Here is a 19,015-nt window from a genome sequence, read left to right on the forward strand (position 1 = left end):
TCTGTCTTTCTGTCTGTATTTATTTCTGTCTTTCTTTCTGTTTTTCTGTCTATCTGTCTTTCTGTCTGTCTATCTTTCTGCTTTTCTGTCTGTCTTTCTGTCTGTATTTATGTTTGTCTTTCTTTCTGTTTTTCTGTCTGTCTGTCTTTCTGTCTATCTATCTGTCTTTTTGTCTGTCTGTCTGTCTATTTGTCTGTCTGTATATCTGTCTTCAGGCCTGCCTTCCTGCCTGCCTATCTATCTACCTATTTATCTATTTATCTATCTATCTATCTATACCTATCTAAATAGGAAATAGCATATGAATATTTGTTATTAGCTACTAAATGTTACAGACTACGCCTTGTATATCAGGATTCAAACCATGGACATAGTAAAAGATCCTTAAAATATTTCCTTTTGTAAAAATCATACAAAAATGTTTCTTTTAGATTGGAAAATTTTAGTAAGAAAAAAGGAACAGAACTTAAATTAGCTGACATATCTATCAATGAGTATTACAGCTAGGCATCTTATATGAAGGAAGAAAAATATAATAACATCTTATTGAATTTTGACTGGGTTGTACAAACTAACAGTTTCCAATAATTCTAGTTTTCAAAAAAGATATTCTTTTTATAATTAGGGGATTCGCATTAAAATACCGTTCATCATTGTATTACATTTTTAGCTTGTTTTTTTTTATTATAGAAAATTTATCCACTTTTAGCATTCATATAAGGAAATAAACAGCAGGGAATGTAATTCCTATATACAATAATATTAAAAACTATCATATATTCAAACCTATAGCGATGGAAAGAACATGGGTTTGAATAAATATACCCTCCCCAATAATATTAAAACAATCAATTATTGAGGCTTTACAATACGCAAGGAAAGGTTAGGACAATCTACACAACTTTCCTTCCCCCAACAATATCTAAGCTTAGCACTCAAAAATTAAAACTTGTATTTAATAAAAATGTTATTAATTTATTATATTAAAACACATCCCCCTCCCCACTCTTTGATTGAAACTATAGAATATTGTGGGATAAAAAAAAACAATCCCCAGGACGGAATTAATACCATAAAAAAACCTAGTTTTTACCACTTTTATGGTAAAATTTTACCAGCCTATACGATTTAAAAGGTGGTAAAATTTTACCGTAACCGTGGTAAAAACACTTTTTGTGGTATAGCGAGACGCTTTTTACCATCGATTTTTACCACAATTATCGGTAAAATTTTACCAGATTTCCGGTAAAATATTACCATTTTAGGACGCAAATTTATACCAGATTTTGACCAATTTTTACCACTTTTTTGGTAAAATTTACCGCAAATTTCTGGTAGATTTTACCGAAAAAGTGGTAAAACTGTTCAACACCTGGTAATATTTTTGCCCTAAACTGGTAAAATTTTACCAGAAATAGGGTAAATATGGTAAAAATTTACCAATAATTGTGGTAAAAACGGGTGGTAAAAATCACGAGAAAGTGGTAAAAAACGACCTTAATTATAGAAAAACCTCGCTTGTACACAAAACGCAAAAATAAAAAAAAAATTGTTTTCATTATTATCTTTATTGATTGAAACAACACTTAAACATATTTTTCTTGATTCTACTGCTCTGGCCGCGAAAACTGTTGCGCAACCTCCTGGATTTGCTGGGCACCGGCCCCATTCGACCTCGGTATCACTGATATTCAACCTGGAATAAAATTGCTCATTAGTTAATTAGATAATTACAGGGATATAAAGGGATAAGACAATGGCTGATAAATTGATGTTCATCTCTAATGATGATACACATCGTTACCCCTTCTGTAGATTACAATAAGTGATTGAAATGTTAGGACACTCAACTTAATGAACCAACCAATAAAAAATCAATAAAAGTACCCAAGGTTGTTAGGCCAAAGAATAAGAAAATGTTATTTGAAAACTTTGGGGGCTAGTGTAATTTACAGCCCAATGTCCCATCCCTCCCTACTAAATATCTAATCTATAATACAAAGTAGAACGATGTCTGTCCGTCCGTCTGTCCGTCCGTCCGTCCGTCCGTCCCAAAGATAAAGCCTATACTCGCTGTTTACGCAAATGTGTCAGAACTTCCCCCCCCCCCCTTACTCTCACACCTAAATTTTTTCTTTTGAAAGCAAAAATAAAAGTGTGTAGGTTCGACTCCCCCTCTCCCCCCTCATTCATTTCCTACAGGCATCTTGACACGTGGCAAAAAAATCAGCAAACTTATCTAACTAAACATCTTTGAAAACGCAGAACGAGAAAAAATAAAGGGAAAGCTTACCTGGAAAACATAAGCAGTAACAACATCCCTGGCTAACAAGAACATGCTGTGTCCATACTACTCGGCATCATAACAGGGAACCCGATCTTGTCTGCCTCCGCCTTCAAGGTGTCCAGGCTCTGGTCCTCTCCGTGGTAACCGTGGATTACAGGTACGTTAGCGGCTTCCATGATCATCTAAAAAACAGGTTAAATATTAGAAAAATTGTAACGACAGACTTCTTTTAAATACACAGTTGCTTTTCCTAGAGCCTACTTGTGTTTCGTCTTAAAAGAGGATGGTTGGAGGGTTTTTACCAATGAAAATATTCGAGGTCATTTTTCCAAGAAGCGGTGTCATACCCCCCCCCCCCCCGCCAAAAAAACAGCATAAACATTCCCTGAAAATTATGGAAGACCAGAAGATTGAGATCGTACAGGACAAATGAACAGACATCCTGTTACTCCGGTATAGTATAGAGTGTTATTTTTTTCTACTTGAAATCAACCAAAATAAGTTCCTGAGTAGCTACTCTATCATTTACCTTAGATGTAGACTTGATACCCATATCTCTAATGGCAGTGGACGGTGGACCAACAAATATAACTCCTTTCTCCTGATAAAAAAAAAAATTTAAATTAAAAGGTAGGTATCATTCTTATTAATATAATATTACATTCTTGAAATTAACCAGAAAAAAACGTAAGCAGTACAGTGGCGTGCACAGGGTTTTTACGGGAAGGGATGTAATCTTAGAGGTTTTTAAAAAACGGGGGGGGGGGGAATCTACATAATTTTAATTTTAAGGGGTGTGTTGTCAACCCCATTCCTCACACTAATGACCGTGGACAAGATAATGAACGAAATATACATATATAAATCCCCAAATATATTGAACAAAACAACACCTTAGATTAGTTCAGACACTGCTAGTTTGAATGAACCAATCAAGATTTAAAGTTGTGAGCTAACGTGTTTATAAAACTTTGGGTACCAGTATAACTTCCAGTCTAATATCCACTCCCTCCCTGCAGTCAAATGGAAAATATTACCTGTCCAGGGATATAAAATACACGTGGATATTATTAATGACATATCATGGAAATTTGTTGTCATGAATTTAGGTTCCTAACATGGACTTCATATATTGGTCAGATCGTTTACCCAGAAGGAGGTAAGGGGGTGTTGTAAGGGAGGAATAAGGGTGTATCTTTATTTTAGCCCGCTGTGAGTACCGCTTTATTAGAGTACATGAAAAACTGGTGTAACATCCAGGTAATAATATATCCATTTACCCAAGAATCTTAAGGGATAAGACAATGGTCGACAAATTGATGTACTGTACATGTACAACCCCATTGATGATACACAAAATTACCCCGTACATAGATTACCTTTTGTGGTTGATACGTTTGGACACTCAACTTAATGTACCAACCAATCAGGGATCACTTAATCCCCAAAGTTGTTAAGCCAACGAATAAGAATACGTTATTATAAAAGTTTGGGGACACGTGTAGTTAACAGCCCATTGTCCCCTCCCTCCCTGCATTTACCTGGCAAAGATTAGCAAACTCGACATTCTCGGAGAGAAATCCATAGCCAGGATGTACAGCATCGGAGCCGGTTTCCGCCGCAACCTAAGATAATACAGTGTATGGTCAATAGTAACTAAGCCCCTAGAGGCCTCTAGGGGCACTTGAGTTAGTGGTGAGTTGAAATAGATCCCAACATTTTTTTATTTTAGTTTCAATAGAAAAAGTAAAAAAAATCCATCTTAAGGCTTAAATATGATCAGAAAATAGAATAAAACCAACTCAGGACCTATGTGATGCCTACCTAAAATAGAGAACCCAATCGGATCAGTAGTTATTTAGAAAAAAAGTCTTACTGCTTTATATAATAGGATGATGCATATAAGAGTTATTTTAAATCTTAATAGGTAGATTCTTCCAAGTTTCAATTTAAATTATCAATCACACCATTAAGCAAAAAACAACACCCATTTTTTTTGCAATGTGAAAGGTGTGGGGAGGGGGGGGGGGGCTGGGAAAGAGCCGACCCACTACCTTGAATTTTAATTTTTCAAAGTTTTTAAAAAATAAAATTTTTGGGGTAATTTTTCTTAGGCCTATAAAAAAATCCATGTATAAATTAAAACCTTTCCGAGACATACAATAAGCTTCAATGTAGAGGAGAGACGTGTACGTACGCTAGATATTTCGCTACAAACGAAGACAAACAAACATCCTGTTACTTTTATTTAAGGATTATTTTAATCAATCAATTCTTGTAATGTCCATCTAAAACTAATACCTAACAGTATAATGTCAGAGATATAAAGGGATAAGAAAATCTTTAATAAAGCAATAAAAGAGATGGTAGGCATTTAAAGTTAGCAAATTTGGAAATTACACTAATATATTTTGTTTATATACTAAATTGTTTAAAGTAAAAAGGTTCTTTGTCTTTAGCTTAAGATTTCGATAACTACTAAACCGATTGAGTTCTCCTTTATAGGTAGGAAAGCTTCTCATATGACACGGAATGGTTTTAGACTATATTTCTGTCCCCTATCTATCCTTTTTAATACAGAGCCCCTAAATGCTAGGGCCGCAGCCGCTAGCAATATCTAAACTAATCTTAAAATTTAAAATTTTACCTTGGTGGAGGGGATCTACCACCCCCTCTGCCACCACGTCCTCTGAAACCACCCCTGTCCCCTCCACGGTCTCTGCCTCTAAAGCCACCCTTATCACCTCCCCTTCCTCTAGAGCCACCTCTGTTATTTTTAAATGTTTTCATTTTGAAAAAAAAAAATTCGATGATTTTTAGTAAGTATTTTGGAAGATTAATTTTAAATTTTTTTATCTTAGGTACTGCTGTTTTATTAGCGCAGCAACTTTATAACAAAACTGTACGTCAGTCCATGGCGAAATTACAAAAAATGCATTGCTTTTAAACGTTACATTTAATAAATAGGCCTACCTAAAGATTTTCTAACTTTTACTTTTTAAAACAAAAACTTTCCTAGAGTAATGTGGGGGGCTGCGTCTTTCATACCTATCCCCGCCCCCACCCCGGCCTCTACCTCTGTAAGAACTGCGCCCCCTATCACCTCCGCCTCCACGTTCCCTGCCTCGTCCCCGGGATATTTCCACTCTCAGCCGTTCACCGGCATATAATGTACCGTTCATTTCCTTAAAAAATAAAGTGAAGTAAAAATAACTTCAAGACCTGAAGTTTGTTTAATAACAATAAGGTAAAAATAAATCAAAACAATTCCCTATAACTTAAAAATACCTCCTACCCTTGTGGAATATTCTAAACCCTTCTTGATCTCCCTAAACCTAACTAAAAGCAGTAGTGAAAGTTTCAAACAAAAAATTCAAGTAATGAAAAGGTGAAGGCAAGCCTTGACTTTTAAGGGGGTGGCAACACCCAGCCATTTTGTTGTAAAGAAACCAAAATATTGTTTGTATTATTATACAGATCTACAAAGATAAATATAAGCTGCGAAACTTTTCTGTAACTTACTTCTTCAACTGCCCCCTATGTTTCAAATGCTGATCTGAGGTCTTGTTTCTTTACAATCTAAATAAAAGAATTTGTTATAATCAAAAACTATAGGTATGAAACTAAAAAAATACGACAAAAGTAGAAACCTTATACTTTTTAGCTAGACCAAAATAATCAGTAGGTAACAAGTTTGAAATAGATAGGACAATTCCTACATGCTTGAATTAATGATAATAGCTATGAGTTTCGTCCATACAGACCGGCCATCCAACACTAATTATAGAAAAGCTTCGCGTTTACAAAAAACATAATTCCCTTCCACAAAATAACAATGATAACGTTTATGAGAGTAAAGCTCTCAAATAAGACAGTGGGACAAACGGAATTTTGTTGGTAAAACTTCAAGGATTTTAAGGGATAAGGCAATCCCCGATAAATTGATCCACATCATTAATGATTATTAACAAAATTACATCTTTATAATTATAATTTTTTTTTCAATTTTTTTCAATTTTGTACCCCCCCCCCCCCCCCCCCCGACTACCGACGAACAAGTATTTTAGGTTAGGTTAGGTTTTAGGCTAGGGAGCCGAGCGCTGCGGCTAGGCAGGCAAGGATAATACCACCTACTCTAATGAATGTAGAATATACGTGGATATTACGACAGGGGGAAAAAATTGTCGTTATTTTAGCTTGCTAACATGAAATTCGTTTATTGGTCAGTTTGTTCAACCAGTAGTAGGGTAAGGATTGGGTTTAAAGAAGGGGGGTATCTTTATTTTAGCCAGCTGTGAGCATCTCCTTATCAGAGTAAATGAAAATGTGGTACAACATCCCAGTAATAATATATCGATTATTTTTATAAACTTTAATGGAAAAAACATTAAAAAAATAATATACCTGTCTAGCTAACACTCTGGTAAGGGTTTCCATAGTCTTAAACCACTCCCGGATTAATTCTTCCCATAAAGTTAGTCCACTCAAAACCTAAAACAAACGAACTTATTTTGACAAGTAGAAAAGTTGGTGGAAAAATAATTCATCTAAATTAATGAAGCAAAAATTCGTCCCCAAACTTCATTTTTAATTCTTGATACAGATTTTAAAGGGTGGGGCTTAAAGGGTGTTAACTCCACTCAACCCGTAAAACCCCTTATTTGTTTCCCTTCAAAATTAAAAAAAAATATATTAGATTACCAACCTCAAACCTTTGAAATCCCTCATTTTATCCCTCTTAAAATTAAAAGCTTGACGTACAATCAACCATTGGTTGTCTTTAGGACGATTGGCAAATAGATCTGATTCCTGTACTGTAGAACAAATAAAACATTATGGAATATAGAATATACGTGGATATTGATGACAGTGGAAAAATTGAAGTCAATTTAGGTTGCTAACATGAAACTCATTCAATGGTCAGTTTGTTTATCCAGTAGGACGGGACGGAATGGAGTAAAGGGGGCGAATTAGGGTTATCGTCATTTTAGCCCACTGGGAGTTTTACTTTATTAGAGAAAATAAAAATCTAGTGTAACATCCAAGTAATAAAATATCTATTTCTGCAGGTTATCTTAATTATAGTATAGCTAACATTACCTCTAGAAACTGATCCCAAAGTTCACAGGACACAACAACATAGAGATTAGCCTTGATCCATGTGACAATGAGGGTCTGGAAGATGGCCTGGGTCAACCTTCCTCCAAGGGTGTCCTCCCTGATAAGCATAGATAACTATTAACTAAAGATCTAAGAACAAATTAAATATAAATAGGCTATTTTTATTTAAGTGTGTAGGTAGGTATAAAGTATACTTTTTATCTAAAAATGGTATTTTTGTCTCTGATTTTATTTATCGCGTCGTATTATAGACAGCTTTCCGCGACTGGTAAAATGAGAAATTTTCAGATCAATAGCAATTTTGTTAGCCCCGAGGGGCCAAAGGACTGGCCTAACAAAGCTGGTATTGATAATATAATTTCTAGACTATTGTTCATAGAAAATTGTCTGTAATACGTAATTTTTCAGTATGGCCCAGAACCATTTTTAATCCAGGGGATATTTATCGGTTTCAAAGCCATACTGGAAACTCTTTGTTTTCAAATTTTTCAATATTGAAAAAAAAATTTCTAAGAGGATAATACCAAAAAAACAATTTAATGGACATTTTATATAATACGAAAAATTTCTTCCTTTCCCTGTACCTTATAAAAATCGTCGGAAAAAGCCGTTTTTTAAGCAAACAAAAGCGCGTTTTGCTCTATCTGTGAGATATTATGAATAAGATAATGTTAAGATGAGAAAAATTTACGTTCACAGTCCCTTTAAAGACACAATACCTGTAATAATAATGTACAAACTTTTCAACCACTAATAATACCCTGGCCTTTCTAATTAAAGCCTAGGCAGAGCAATGCTGGTTAGCTCAAACGTGTACCGTGGTTTCTGTAGAACTGTTCTTCTGAAGCCAATACAGGGTTACGAAAGTTTAAATTGATGTTTTTTTTTTTTAATGTTAATATTAAATGTAATATAGTTTTGTAATGACATATAAAATATATATTCGATAGAATATAAAAAAATATAGTGCATTCAATATTAAAAAAAATATTTAAATATATATATAGTTGTTAACCATATATGATCCATATAAGAATCTATTTCCGGCCGGGTTCTTAAAAGATATTGCCGCGTTTTTTCGACATTTTTTAAGCTATGAATAACAAGCGCGACATTCGCGAAATCTAAAAGAGTATACAATGATTTATTTAATTATTTCGCTTTTGATGGTACGGCCTTCATAGAAAAAAAAAGATTATCTTCAATCCATTTTTGCTGCATATTAATTAATGCATCTTTTTAGAGCTGTGTTAGACATTAGAAAAATTGCTAAAAAAATAATTTAAAATTCAGTATTTTTATGTTATATACTCTGTTTGAAATTCTATCGTCAACGTTCAATCAATCAATGTCTAAAAAACGCCGAAAAAATGTGGCATTCATCTTTTAAAAACCCATCTCGGTGGTATTTCCGGTTGGCAAAGACAACATAAATATAGAAATCATGAAACATTGTTGTTCCACAATTTTGCCACATTTTTAAACATCTTGCTTAAAAAAAATCTTCCTTGTAAATTCTACAAATTTAAATATTTAGAGAAAATTGAGTAGTAATTTACTTCTTGATTCAAAATATTTGATTAAATTGAATCAAAACTAATAATTATTTTTGGCACTCTATATTCAAATAATCATAAGCTTATCCATAGTGCGCATGCGCGCACAGAGGTGCCATAAATTTCAAAACTTAAAAAATAAGTTTTGTAGCGAAATTAATTACTCTATAATTCGAAATCTCTGTCTTTCTTTTAGAAACATTCAGGGGAATATACGAAAGCTTATATTTATATTAAAGATGAAAAGTCGATAAATTCAAATGCACACGGCACATCTGCGTAAACACACCCTGGATTTTTTTTCTTTTAATTTTAATTCGTATGAAGCTAGCTCAAATAAGTAAATATTAAATTTGATATATTTTTGATGATGCGGGAGGATGTTTTAAAAGAAATGATGAAATAATTTTCAAGGTTTTAAAAAAAAGTTAGCTTCTTTTATGCGAAAAAATTCAATAAAAAGTAAAAATTTTTACCAAAAAGTTGGTCAAATTTTACCAAGTTTTTTTTTTTGTTAAAGTCCAAAAATTTGGACTTAGCCTAAAAATTTACCTTGTCAATTTTTACCAAAAAGTTGGTCAAATTTTACCAAGTTTTTTTTTTTGGCAAAGTCCAAAAATCTGGACTTAGCCTAAAAATTTACCTTGTCAATTTTTACCAAAAAGTTGGTCAAATTTTACAAAGTTTTTTTTTTTGGCAAAGTCCAAAAATTTGGACTTAGCCTAAAAATTTACCTTGTCAATTTTTACCAAAAAGTTGGTCAAATTTTACCAAGTTCATTTTTTTTGGCAAAGTCCAAAAATCTGGACTTAGCCTAAAAAAATACCTTGTCAAATTTTACCAATTTTTTGGTAAAAATTGACCAAATTGCGTTTTTTTGTCTAAGTCCGAAAATTCGGACTTAACCTGAAAAATAGAGTTGTAAAATTGACCACATTTTTGGTAAAACTTCCAAAAGTGGTAAAATTAAAAAAAAAAAAAAAAATTTAAATTTAGGCTTCATTGTATAGAAGTCATTATTTTAAAGTACTACAACTGATTATGAAGAGCTGTTTTTTATTTAAAACACCAAAAACGGGTTTTTTTGTTTCGTCAAATTTTACAAAAAAAATGGTAAAATTTGACTAATTTTTTGGCTAAAATTTTTGCTGGTAAAATTTACCACGAAACTGGTATATTTTACCAGGTTGACCAGCTTTACCACTTTTCTGGTAAAACGATTTTTTTTTCTGGTATTTCGTAGAACCTGGGTCTACATCTCTTTCTTCCCCCAAATAGTAATTATAACCACTCCAACATCGAAAATGATATTGAATTTATTGGAATAAACAATCCCCCACCTTCCCAATAATATTAAAAACATTCATTTACCGAAAAATGGCAGGAATACTTTATATACAGAAAGATATTTGTATACTAAATACACTGCCGTCCAAAAATTTTCTTTCTACCAAAGGCAGTATTCTAATTGCAGTAATTTAATTGTGGAAGGGTCCTGTATCTGAAATTTTCTTTACCCTGAAAAAAAAATTTTGGGAAGAAAATGATATTGGCATCTAAAAAAAAGTCAAGAAAACTCTCTTCTTATTTCTCAAAGGTATAATATACAACAAAAGAAATAATAGGAGGTATAATTTATCCTCCAGTCACTTATCCCTTCACCCCTGGTTTTATTTAACTGTGAATTATATAAAGGTCAAAACTAGGGAGGGGATATGTGCTATATAGAACACACATCTTACTCATATAAAAAGAAAAACGTCCACATAACTCAATAGAACATTTAGAGGTTAAAATAGCAAACTTATTTTTATTATCATACCTTATCAACAACTTATAAAGGTAGGTATGTCCGAACGACTAACTTTCCGAAATAAAAACATTTAACATAATAATAGCCTAAAACCATCCCATGAACTATATAAAGGTCATCTAAAATGAGTATTAGACCTGTCCAGGGGTTGTGGAGTGGTTGTTGACAAACAAAAAAACCTAATCACTTTATCGATCAGAATTGGTCTATATAATTTAAATATTTTCTTGCTATTTTACATGATAACTAAAAAGGGCTAGACGCTTTATTCATTGTTATGTAGTGTAAATGTTATAAAAATCCTTCAATACGGACATAAATTCGGTAATCTTAATCCATTTAAATCATGTAATCTTTGAAAACTTTTATAAAATCAAATGCAGAAAAGCAGAAGATTGTGTCTTAAAAGAGAAGAATTAAAAAAAAACATATTTTCTTGAAATTAAATAGGTCCCTCTTTAATGTATAAAAATATGAGAAACATTATAAGACTATAATTGATTACTTTCGTCTCTCTAATATTCAACTGCCAATGCTACAAAAGACAGAAGTCAAACATACAAGTTGAGGTTAGGAAAGAAAAGATAGCATCCATTGACCTCTCCGTGGTATCAAATGTACTTTTAAATTACAAATTTATTCATGAATGACACATAGCAAGTTATAAAAAGCAACTTTAACCTTATCAAAAAGTACACTTTTTATCATTATATCAGATAAATAGATAGATTATTAGATAGGTAGATAGATAGAAATATTTGAAAGATAAATAAATATTCATATACCTATATAGAATCACACAAAATAGACAGCCAGATTATTGACATGATAGAAAGATAGCTATTATGATTGAAAGAAAGATAGATAGATACAAATATAGAAAGATGGAATTACTCATTACAGACAGACAGACAGATAAACAGATACAAAGACAAACACACACACATACAGACAGACAGCTAGACAAACAGAAATATATAATATATACATACAGGGTGGGGCAAATAAGACCGGACAAATTCTAACATCTAAAGAAATGAACATAAAATCGTCAATTTTAAAGATTTTATTGAATTTTAAAAACTGACAAGCAAAATGGGTATATGACTAGTAGATTATTTAATAAAATCGCCGCCAGCCTTAATCACCGCCTCTACCCGCCTCCTCAACCGCCGGCAGGTCCAGGTCAAAATGTACCTGTCCAAGCTGGCATAGTTCTCCATGATAGTGGCAATGAGGGAGGTCTTTGTGGTATGGGCACGTCTATTGGTGCATGCTTCAAAGTAGCCTAGGCCCAAAAGTTCATTAAATTAAGATCGGGCTGCTGGGAGGCCACATTTCCTTAGGAACGTGAGTAACCGCAGGATCCAAATTCACCCAACTTTCAAGAAACCCTAATACACGGAGGCTCTTATTTGGACCACAGTTGAGCTAGAACGACGTTCTTTACCCTTTTGGAAATGGCATGAAGTTTCAGCTAGGGTTATAAGCGCAACCCATATTCTAAAATGAGTTTTAATGTTCAATATGGGACCCTGGAGTCAAGAACCGAGAAATTTCCACGAATTTTCACGGTTTTTGACTTTTTTTACATCTAAAAATCTGCGCCGTTTCACTTTGCTAGAGTACTACGGCCAAGCAATTTCAGATAGAGAGCTCTAGTCTTTTCTAGTGTCTTACTTATGTATCTAACAGTAACCCCAGCAAGTTGCATAACTCTACCTCACCTAAAGATAGGCTGAGGTCAGATTTAGTGGGCCCTAGTCGAGAATCCAGATTAAACCACCGGCGCATTTGGAATCTGCCTTGTTTAACATATGCGCGGCCAGCTCATTGTACACGTCCATCTTCGTCCAAAGATTTTTTTTGTGCTAAAAGATTATCACCTAAGCTTTTTATAGTGTGGTCAAACGTCCTGATTGGTAAAGTAGTTTTGGCGCTATGGCCGTTTAAAGTTTGTCCGGTCTTATTTGCCCCACCCTGTATATTATTGAATTTATAGGTGGATAGATAGAAAAATAATACATGAACATTGAACAACTATTTTTTTTACACGAAACCTCTAACAAATTTTTAAATGTATAGGTTTGGTGATTTTTTACCAATTAATAGTACAATTAAGTCTTACAAATATTCTGTATTCTGTCGACATAGGTTGAAGTGCATTACCAAACTACAGCTAAGGTATGACTTTTATTGATTGGAAGACTTATTTATTCTCCATTGATGTATACCTAATCTATAGTTTTAGTATTTCAATCTTTTAAGAAGTTCTTAAAAAAAGCTTATTACATGACTTCTTGTACAGAGAAGAAATGGACATTGATATGTAAATTATATGGTATCCAAAGTTTTATATATAAATTTTTCGTCCATTGTCTAAAGGTTCCTGCTTTTTAAAATTAAAAGACTAATAACCTGTAGAATGGAGGAATTCATGGAGGAGCAGGGTGGCCGTATTCTCTGGACTCCACAGTCCAAAAGAGAGACGCGACTGAACTGAACTGAACCTGTAGAATATGTTTGGGGTTTGTTTTAAAGTTTATTTATAGTCAAATTTCTATTGACAGTGCTCGCTAATTTTGATTTAAGACTAATTGTCTTGAATAAAGGCATAACTTATAGAGTAGCTTCGCTCCATACACTGAAAGGTTAACCTTTCTGAAACTTGATGGACAAATCAATCAATAGTATATTCAAAGTTAAAACACAAAACTGCAAATATTAAATGTTAGCAAAAAGACTTTAAAATAGCCTAAATCTTTCACAAATCACATCAGAAATACAGTAAAAAGAAACTATATTAGCGCAGCCGTTTTTAACATTTTAATTAACATAAACCTTTAACTTTTTGAGTAAAACCAATAAGAGTTGATTTTTTAACAACAATTTATTCGCTATTTTTTAAGGTAACCGAATTAAGAAGTTATGACTTCACGCAAGGTCTAACGGGCGATGATAGTAGTCAGAAATACATACATACATTAATTAATTTTACCCCCAATTAAAAATAAAATTTCCAATAGCTTTTCCAATGACCCCTTTTAAAATCTCTCTTGGCGATAATATAGACATAATAAAATTAATCAAGATCTTTATATAACGTTCTGTTAAAGAAAGCTTAACCCTTTACAGTCGGGCCCCTAACCGCACCTTAATCGGTCGGGGGGGGGGGGGGGCGTTCAACGCCCCCCCTTATTATCTCAGTTCCTATTAGAGCTAGAGGGCTAATTTTTTTTTGTGCAAGTCCCCTGTTTGATAATGAATTTCCGACCTTTCATAGGTCTAAGTCAATTTTCGCTTCCTTCACCCTTTTATTTAACAACCTTTGTTTTAGGTCTTTTTTTACTTAAAAATTTCAAACGGCTTATTTTTCTTATTTTTGAAGCTAGAAGAAAAATTTTTTTCCAGAAAATGTTTATCTTTATGTAAATTTTACATTAGAAGTATCAAAATATAAATTTCAGCGGCCGCAGCTGTACTTGGCAGCTGCCAGCCGCCGCAGTCGGCGGTCGGCGGGAAAACGGCGGCGGATCTTCATGAAATTTTAATACGTTATGTAGACATGTCAGAAAAGCTTAAGTTTAAAATTTGAAGTCTCTAGATCAAAAATTGCGGCCACAGGAGCCTTTTAAAGATTTCTGGAGACCTGGAGGATCAGGACCTGGAGGATCATACCTGGAACCCGAAAGTGACTTGAACACCTGTATTTTATATAAGGATGTACTACTAGAGGATTTTTTAGTAATTTGGTATGATAAAATGATTTGTTTTAGTGAAAAAAATATTTTTGCTCTTTACCTGGATGACCCTGCCAGGTTTGCTGGCATCCTGTGCCCGCCAGGATGGAGATATTCAAAAAATTCCAACTCTCAGTTATGTGTCATACCCATACTTAAAAATTCAAGCAGTTTGGGCTCTTTATCTTTCACACACAGAAAATGAGATAGAAAAAACCGGATGGGGGGGGCGTTCAACGCCCCCCCCCCCCCCGACTGTTAAGGGTTAATAGTTTTAATAAAAATAATAAATAGAATTTAAAATATTTTTTGAACCCAGTCCAAAAATCTTTGTAATAAAAGTCAAACATAATAACTGATTTGTTATTATTTATAAAAGTTAGGGATAGAGGGTTAGGTAAACTGAAAATTAACTATTGTTTGTACAATTCTGTCTTTAGAAGCGTACAAGTTTTATGTGCAAAATGAGAATGTATATTTATTATTTATTATCTCTTTAGTCAGTGCTTACAGTACAATGATAGTTTACTAGATTTACAAACCCTTCTTCCTCTCAATGTTTAACATATTCCATAGAAAAATTTTAAACAAATTAATTTGGAGAAATTATTTATTTGTCCGTTGTCCTATCCTTGTAGCTTTAATGTTAAGGTGACCTATTACGAATTATTATAAAATGATGACCAATAATGAACACAAAATATTTGTACAATATAATCAAATTATATCTTTTTTCTTATAAATAGTTTTTATTTCATTAACCATAATTACTGATGTTTCCCTCATATCGCATTTGGATCGAAGTGGAAATTTTGCGATGCCTTTTACAGGTTAGGTTTTTTTTAAAGTAGAACAGCCCCACAGGGATAGTATCCCGTAGAGATACGGCAAGGAAGGGTTAGTTTCCCCCTATGAGGTTAGAATATATTTATAGAATAAAAAGATATGGCAAGGGGGCTGTAGTTTGAGTAAAAGGATGCTGTGAGTATTGGTGCAAAAAATATGACGTAACAAAAAAATAGCCAATGAGAGGCCGTTATTGACCAATGGTAAAATTTATAGTGGACTCTCATTGGCTAATTTTTTTTTGTTACGTCATATTTTTTGCACCAATACTCACAGCATCGAGTAAAAGGTTTGAGTGAAAGCACCAATGATCCTAAAAATCTTATCAAAAGATACAAAATGTACGAAAATTTAGATGCAATTATTGCTCACAAATCTACAAATTATCGCACAATAGCATGAAATACTAAATTCGTAATCATAATAAAAATTTTAATAAGAAAACTATGACAAGTATATCCATTAGTAGCAAAACAATGCAAAAATTTATATGAAGAAAAAAACAACAACAAAGCACCGTTATACAATTTTCGATAGAAAACGGTATACATTGAAAAATTTTGGTAGGATGAATAAAATGACATTAAGGTTGTTAAATTAAATTTACTGTAATTTTTATATAACTAATTAACTTTTTTTAGAAATCCCTAAATAAACAAGATGTTGATGCAAAGGGGTATCAACACAAACTTAAACATTGAATTTAGGTAGGCCTTCCATCCTAGATGTTCAAGAGGAGGGGGGGGGGGGGGGCGGGGGAGTAAATGGATATTTACCCCCCACATATCTTTGAAACCCTTATTTCATGGGCGTCCTTACTTGCCCTTTTCTGCACCCCAAAACAACGGACTACCGGATAGACCCTAATTACAGAGTAGCTGCGCTATTTTTTAAAAATCTAGCTGTAAAATCTTTAAATATCAAATTGTTAATATTTTTAAAGCGTTGAATTACATTTTTTCTTTTTGGCCAATAATTTAACTCTTTCCGTTGGATAAAACCATTTTAACAACACATGTATCGTAAATGTTTGATTATAAATTTTCCACAGAAACATAAAAAAAATATTTCAATATCAGCAAACAGATGTCTTTAAAACCTTTTTTGATGTTTACATTTTCTAGTGAATAAATAGTTAGAAACCATCCCAGGACCAATAGTAAACTTACCTAAAAATAATAATAAATAATTAGTATGAAATAATTTGCTTCAGAAAAGCTTATTGCATTTTATTATAAGATCAATTTTCAGTTTTGAATATAAATTTTCAATTTTTCAATTAGAAAGGTTTCGTGAATTTTTTATGTGGTAGAAGTTTTGTGATTTTAATTAGTTCATAATAATACTTTTAAACAAAAACAGCCTAAAACCTGTAGAGGATTGCAGGATTAAACTCGAGTAGTTTTAGATATTTTTAGTAACAAGTTATAGTAAATTACACATAAGTAGTGGTTGAACAACACAAAATTTCTAACCCTGCAACGGAAAAAAAATCTGAACAAGCAGATCAATTTATTCAATCATTGGGTTTAGTGTTGATTTATAGACAATACCTTTCAGTTGATGCATCTATCTCCTCAAAGTTAAGCTCGGACAGTGCCGACTCAATCTCACTCTCCATATCGGCGCTCTGGCGATTAGCCTTTCCTTCCCCAGTTATCTCAGGCCCTGGTGCAGCCGTCGCCGACTCTGAATTAGCCCGCCGCCCGTTTTTTCCCTCAATTTCGGCTGTTGAACGTTTGTGGCTGTTTTCGCTGCTGCTGCCAAGCTTTTTCTTATCTTTTTTGCCGCCATTGCCGGTTTCTTGATTTGAATCGGTGATTTCGGGGATTTTTTCCAGTTCTATAGCGAAAATAAAACTTTATTTTAAACTTTCTTTTAAAAGCTAAATTGATGAAGTTGTGTCGTCTGACCGAATTTATATGCGTAACCGTAAAAGCAGTTTATACCCTGCTTGAGTATTTTTGCAAACTTTAGGCATAATTTTAGAGAATATCATTCCATTATTCAAATACTTTAATGATGATTCCTAAGACAAGTGGTCGTAATTTTATAAGTGAAGCAGCCGTATATATAAATTATTGTAAGTTCGTTATTATGAAGTTTATTTGGACATAATGTTTGCTTTTAAGTAGATTCCTAGAGGCTTTAAGCGCAGCTGCTAGTCAATTAAACCTACCTAAAAGGTTAATGATATCTAGGTGAGAAAGCCTGGTGCAATATAATTGTCACACATTTACACGTATGTTCACAGTTAGGGAGTTGATTTCATTTTTATAGAAGCAGAAATATAAACTATGATTATGGTTTGGACCCTTTAAACTGTAATCTACCTTTCCACTTTCCCCTCTCTTGGTGAAGATATCTTCAACGCCGATACGATTTTTGAAATGTAAGATTCTACTTTCCCTTCTCTTGGTGAAGATATCTTCAACGCCGATACGATTTTTGAAATGTAAGATTCCACTTTCCCCTCTCTTGGTGAAGATATCTTCAACGCCGATACGATTTTTGAAATTTAAGATTCCACTTTTGCCTCTCTTGGTGAAGATATCTTCAACAAGAGAGACAAAAGTGGAATCTTATATTTCAAAAATCGTATCAGCGTTGAAGATATCTTCACCAAGAGAGGGGAAAGTGGAAGGGTAGATTACAGTTTTAGAGGGTCCAAACCATAATCATAGATTATATTTCTGCTTCTATAAAAATGGATTCAACTCCCTAACTGGTTCAGTTACTTTAGTACTGTCCCATTTTGTAGAACCATTATTTACAAAATTGAGTCAGACAAACAAAAAATGAGATTCCCTAATTGTGTAATAGAGTTAAAACATAACAGAAATTAATCATCAATTTAGCTAAACTTAGGTATTCTTTTAAAAAAACGTTTGAATTATCTGATAATTACAAAATATATTAATTATGATAATTTTGATTAGTTATTTTTTTAACACAATGTCATTTATTATTATGTATAGTAATCGTAATGTTCTATCGATCACATATCAGCTAATTAGAATATTAAATACTATATAAGAGTTTATTTTTTACAGTTTCATATAAACTTCTTTGAATATTATTATTCACGCATTTACACAATTTTTTCCATGAAAAATCATCAAAGACGGACCAAAAAACAAGGACTATAATATCAAGTTTAGGCGAAACTATTCTTACATACGTTTTATTTACAGAAAGGGAGGAAGAAGACATTAACTTTAAATTATTCTTTTTTACAAAAAGTTTTGTAGACACGGTTTCTTATTAATTCCCTTTAAAATCTAATAATTATAAACTATAAAAGAGTATTCACGGGTATAGTCCATTTCGTAACATCGCACATTATGGGGCGATTCTTCGTATTTTTCACAGTAGCTTTTCTCCTATTTCTAGCCCCTGCGGGGGGCTCTAACCCTGCGGGGCCAATAACCTAACCCTGTAGGGCAATCACCTAACCCAATATAACCTAACCCTTACCTAAAATAACCTATAAAAAGGCATTTTAAAAAATACGACGAATCGCCCCTTATGGGGCGATGTTACGAAAGGGACTAATCCCGTATTCACTTTACTATTCATTGTACAGAAGAGAAATGTATCTCCATTGTACTTTCCCTTTATATCCCTGGTAATTACAGTATAACAGAATAGC

The 19,015-nt window shown here is 33.1% G+C and overlaps 2 protein-coding genes across 3 annotated transcripts in view; both read right to left on the minus strand.

Annotated features, from left to right (window-relative positions):
- The window catches only part of LOC145331048 (uncharacterized), a 456,415-nt gene that overhangs the window by 321,848 nt on the left and 115,552 nt on the right, over positions 1-19,015 (minus strand). Inside the window, exon 1 of one of the 2 annotated variants that reach the window (XM_080175664.1) lies at positions 16,917-17,195. The exons of the other annotated variant lie outside the window; for it this stretch is intronic. Within the exon in view, the coding sequence (XP_080031790.1) occupies positions 16,917-16,984 (68 nt within the window). The 5' untranslated portion in view covers positions 16,985-17,195. Of the gene's footprint in view, positions 1-16,916; positions 17,196-19,015 lie in introns of those variants that run through there. 2 annotated transcript variants of the gene reach the window in all.
- LOC145331053 (uncharacterized) lies at positions 1,550-6,775 on the minus strand. Its single transcript, XM_080175668.1, has 8 exons — positions 6,692-6,775; positions 5,810-5,866; positions 5,303-5,472; positions 4,935-5,054; positions 3,829-3,912; positions 2,817-2,888; positions 2,294-2,469; positions 1,550-1,696 (listed from the first exon to the last, which is right to left on the minus strand). Exons 3-7 carry the CDS (start codon positions 5,467-5,469, stop codon positions 2,466-2,468), a joined length of 447 nt encoding a protein of 148 aa, XP_080031794.1. The 5' UTR covers positions 5,470-5,472; positions 5,810-5,866; positions 6,692-6,775; the 3' UTR covers positions 1,550-1,696; positions 2,294-2,465.

Source organism: Acartia tonsa, chromosome 11 (assembly GCF_053477335.1).
Source record: "Acartia tonsa isolate MP-2025a chromosome 11, ASM5347733v1, whole genome shotgun sequence".
In the NCBI taxonomy this organism is placed as follows: Eukaryota; Metazoa; Arthropoda; class Copepoda; order Calanoida; family Acartiidae; genus Acartia; species Acartia tonsa.

Excerpts from the sequence above, each read along its gene's own strand:
- LOC145331053 (XM_080175668.1), bottom strand. The coding sequence starts at position 5,469 with ATGAACGGTACATTATATGCCGGTGAACGGCTGAGAGTGGAAATATCC. Across the intron at positions 5,055-5,302 it reads AGCCCCCCACATTACTCTAG|AGGTGGCTCTAGAGGAAGGG; the intron begins GAAAGTTTTTGT and ends TAAAAATAACAG. Across the intron at positions 3,913-4,934 it reads GGTAGATCCCCTCCACCAAG|GTTGCGGCGGAAACCGGCTC; the intron begins GTAAAATTTTAA and ends GTATTATCTTAG.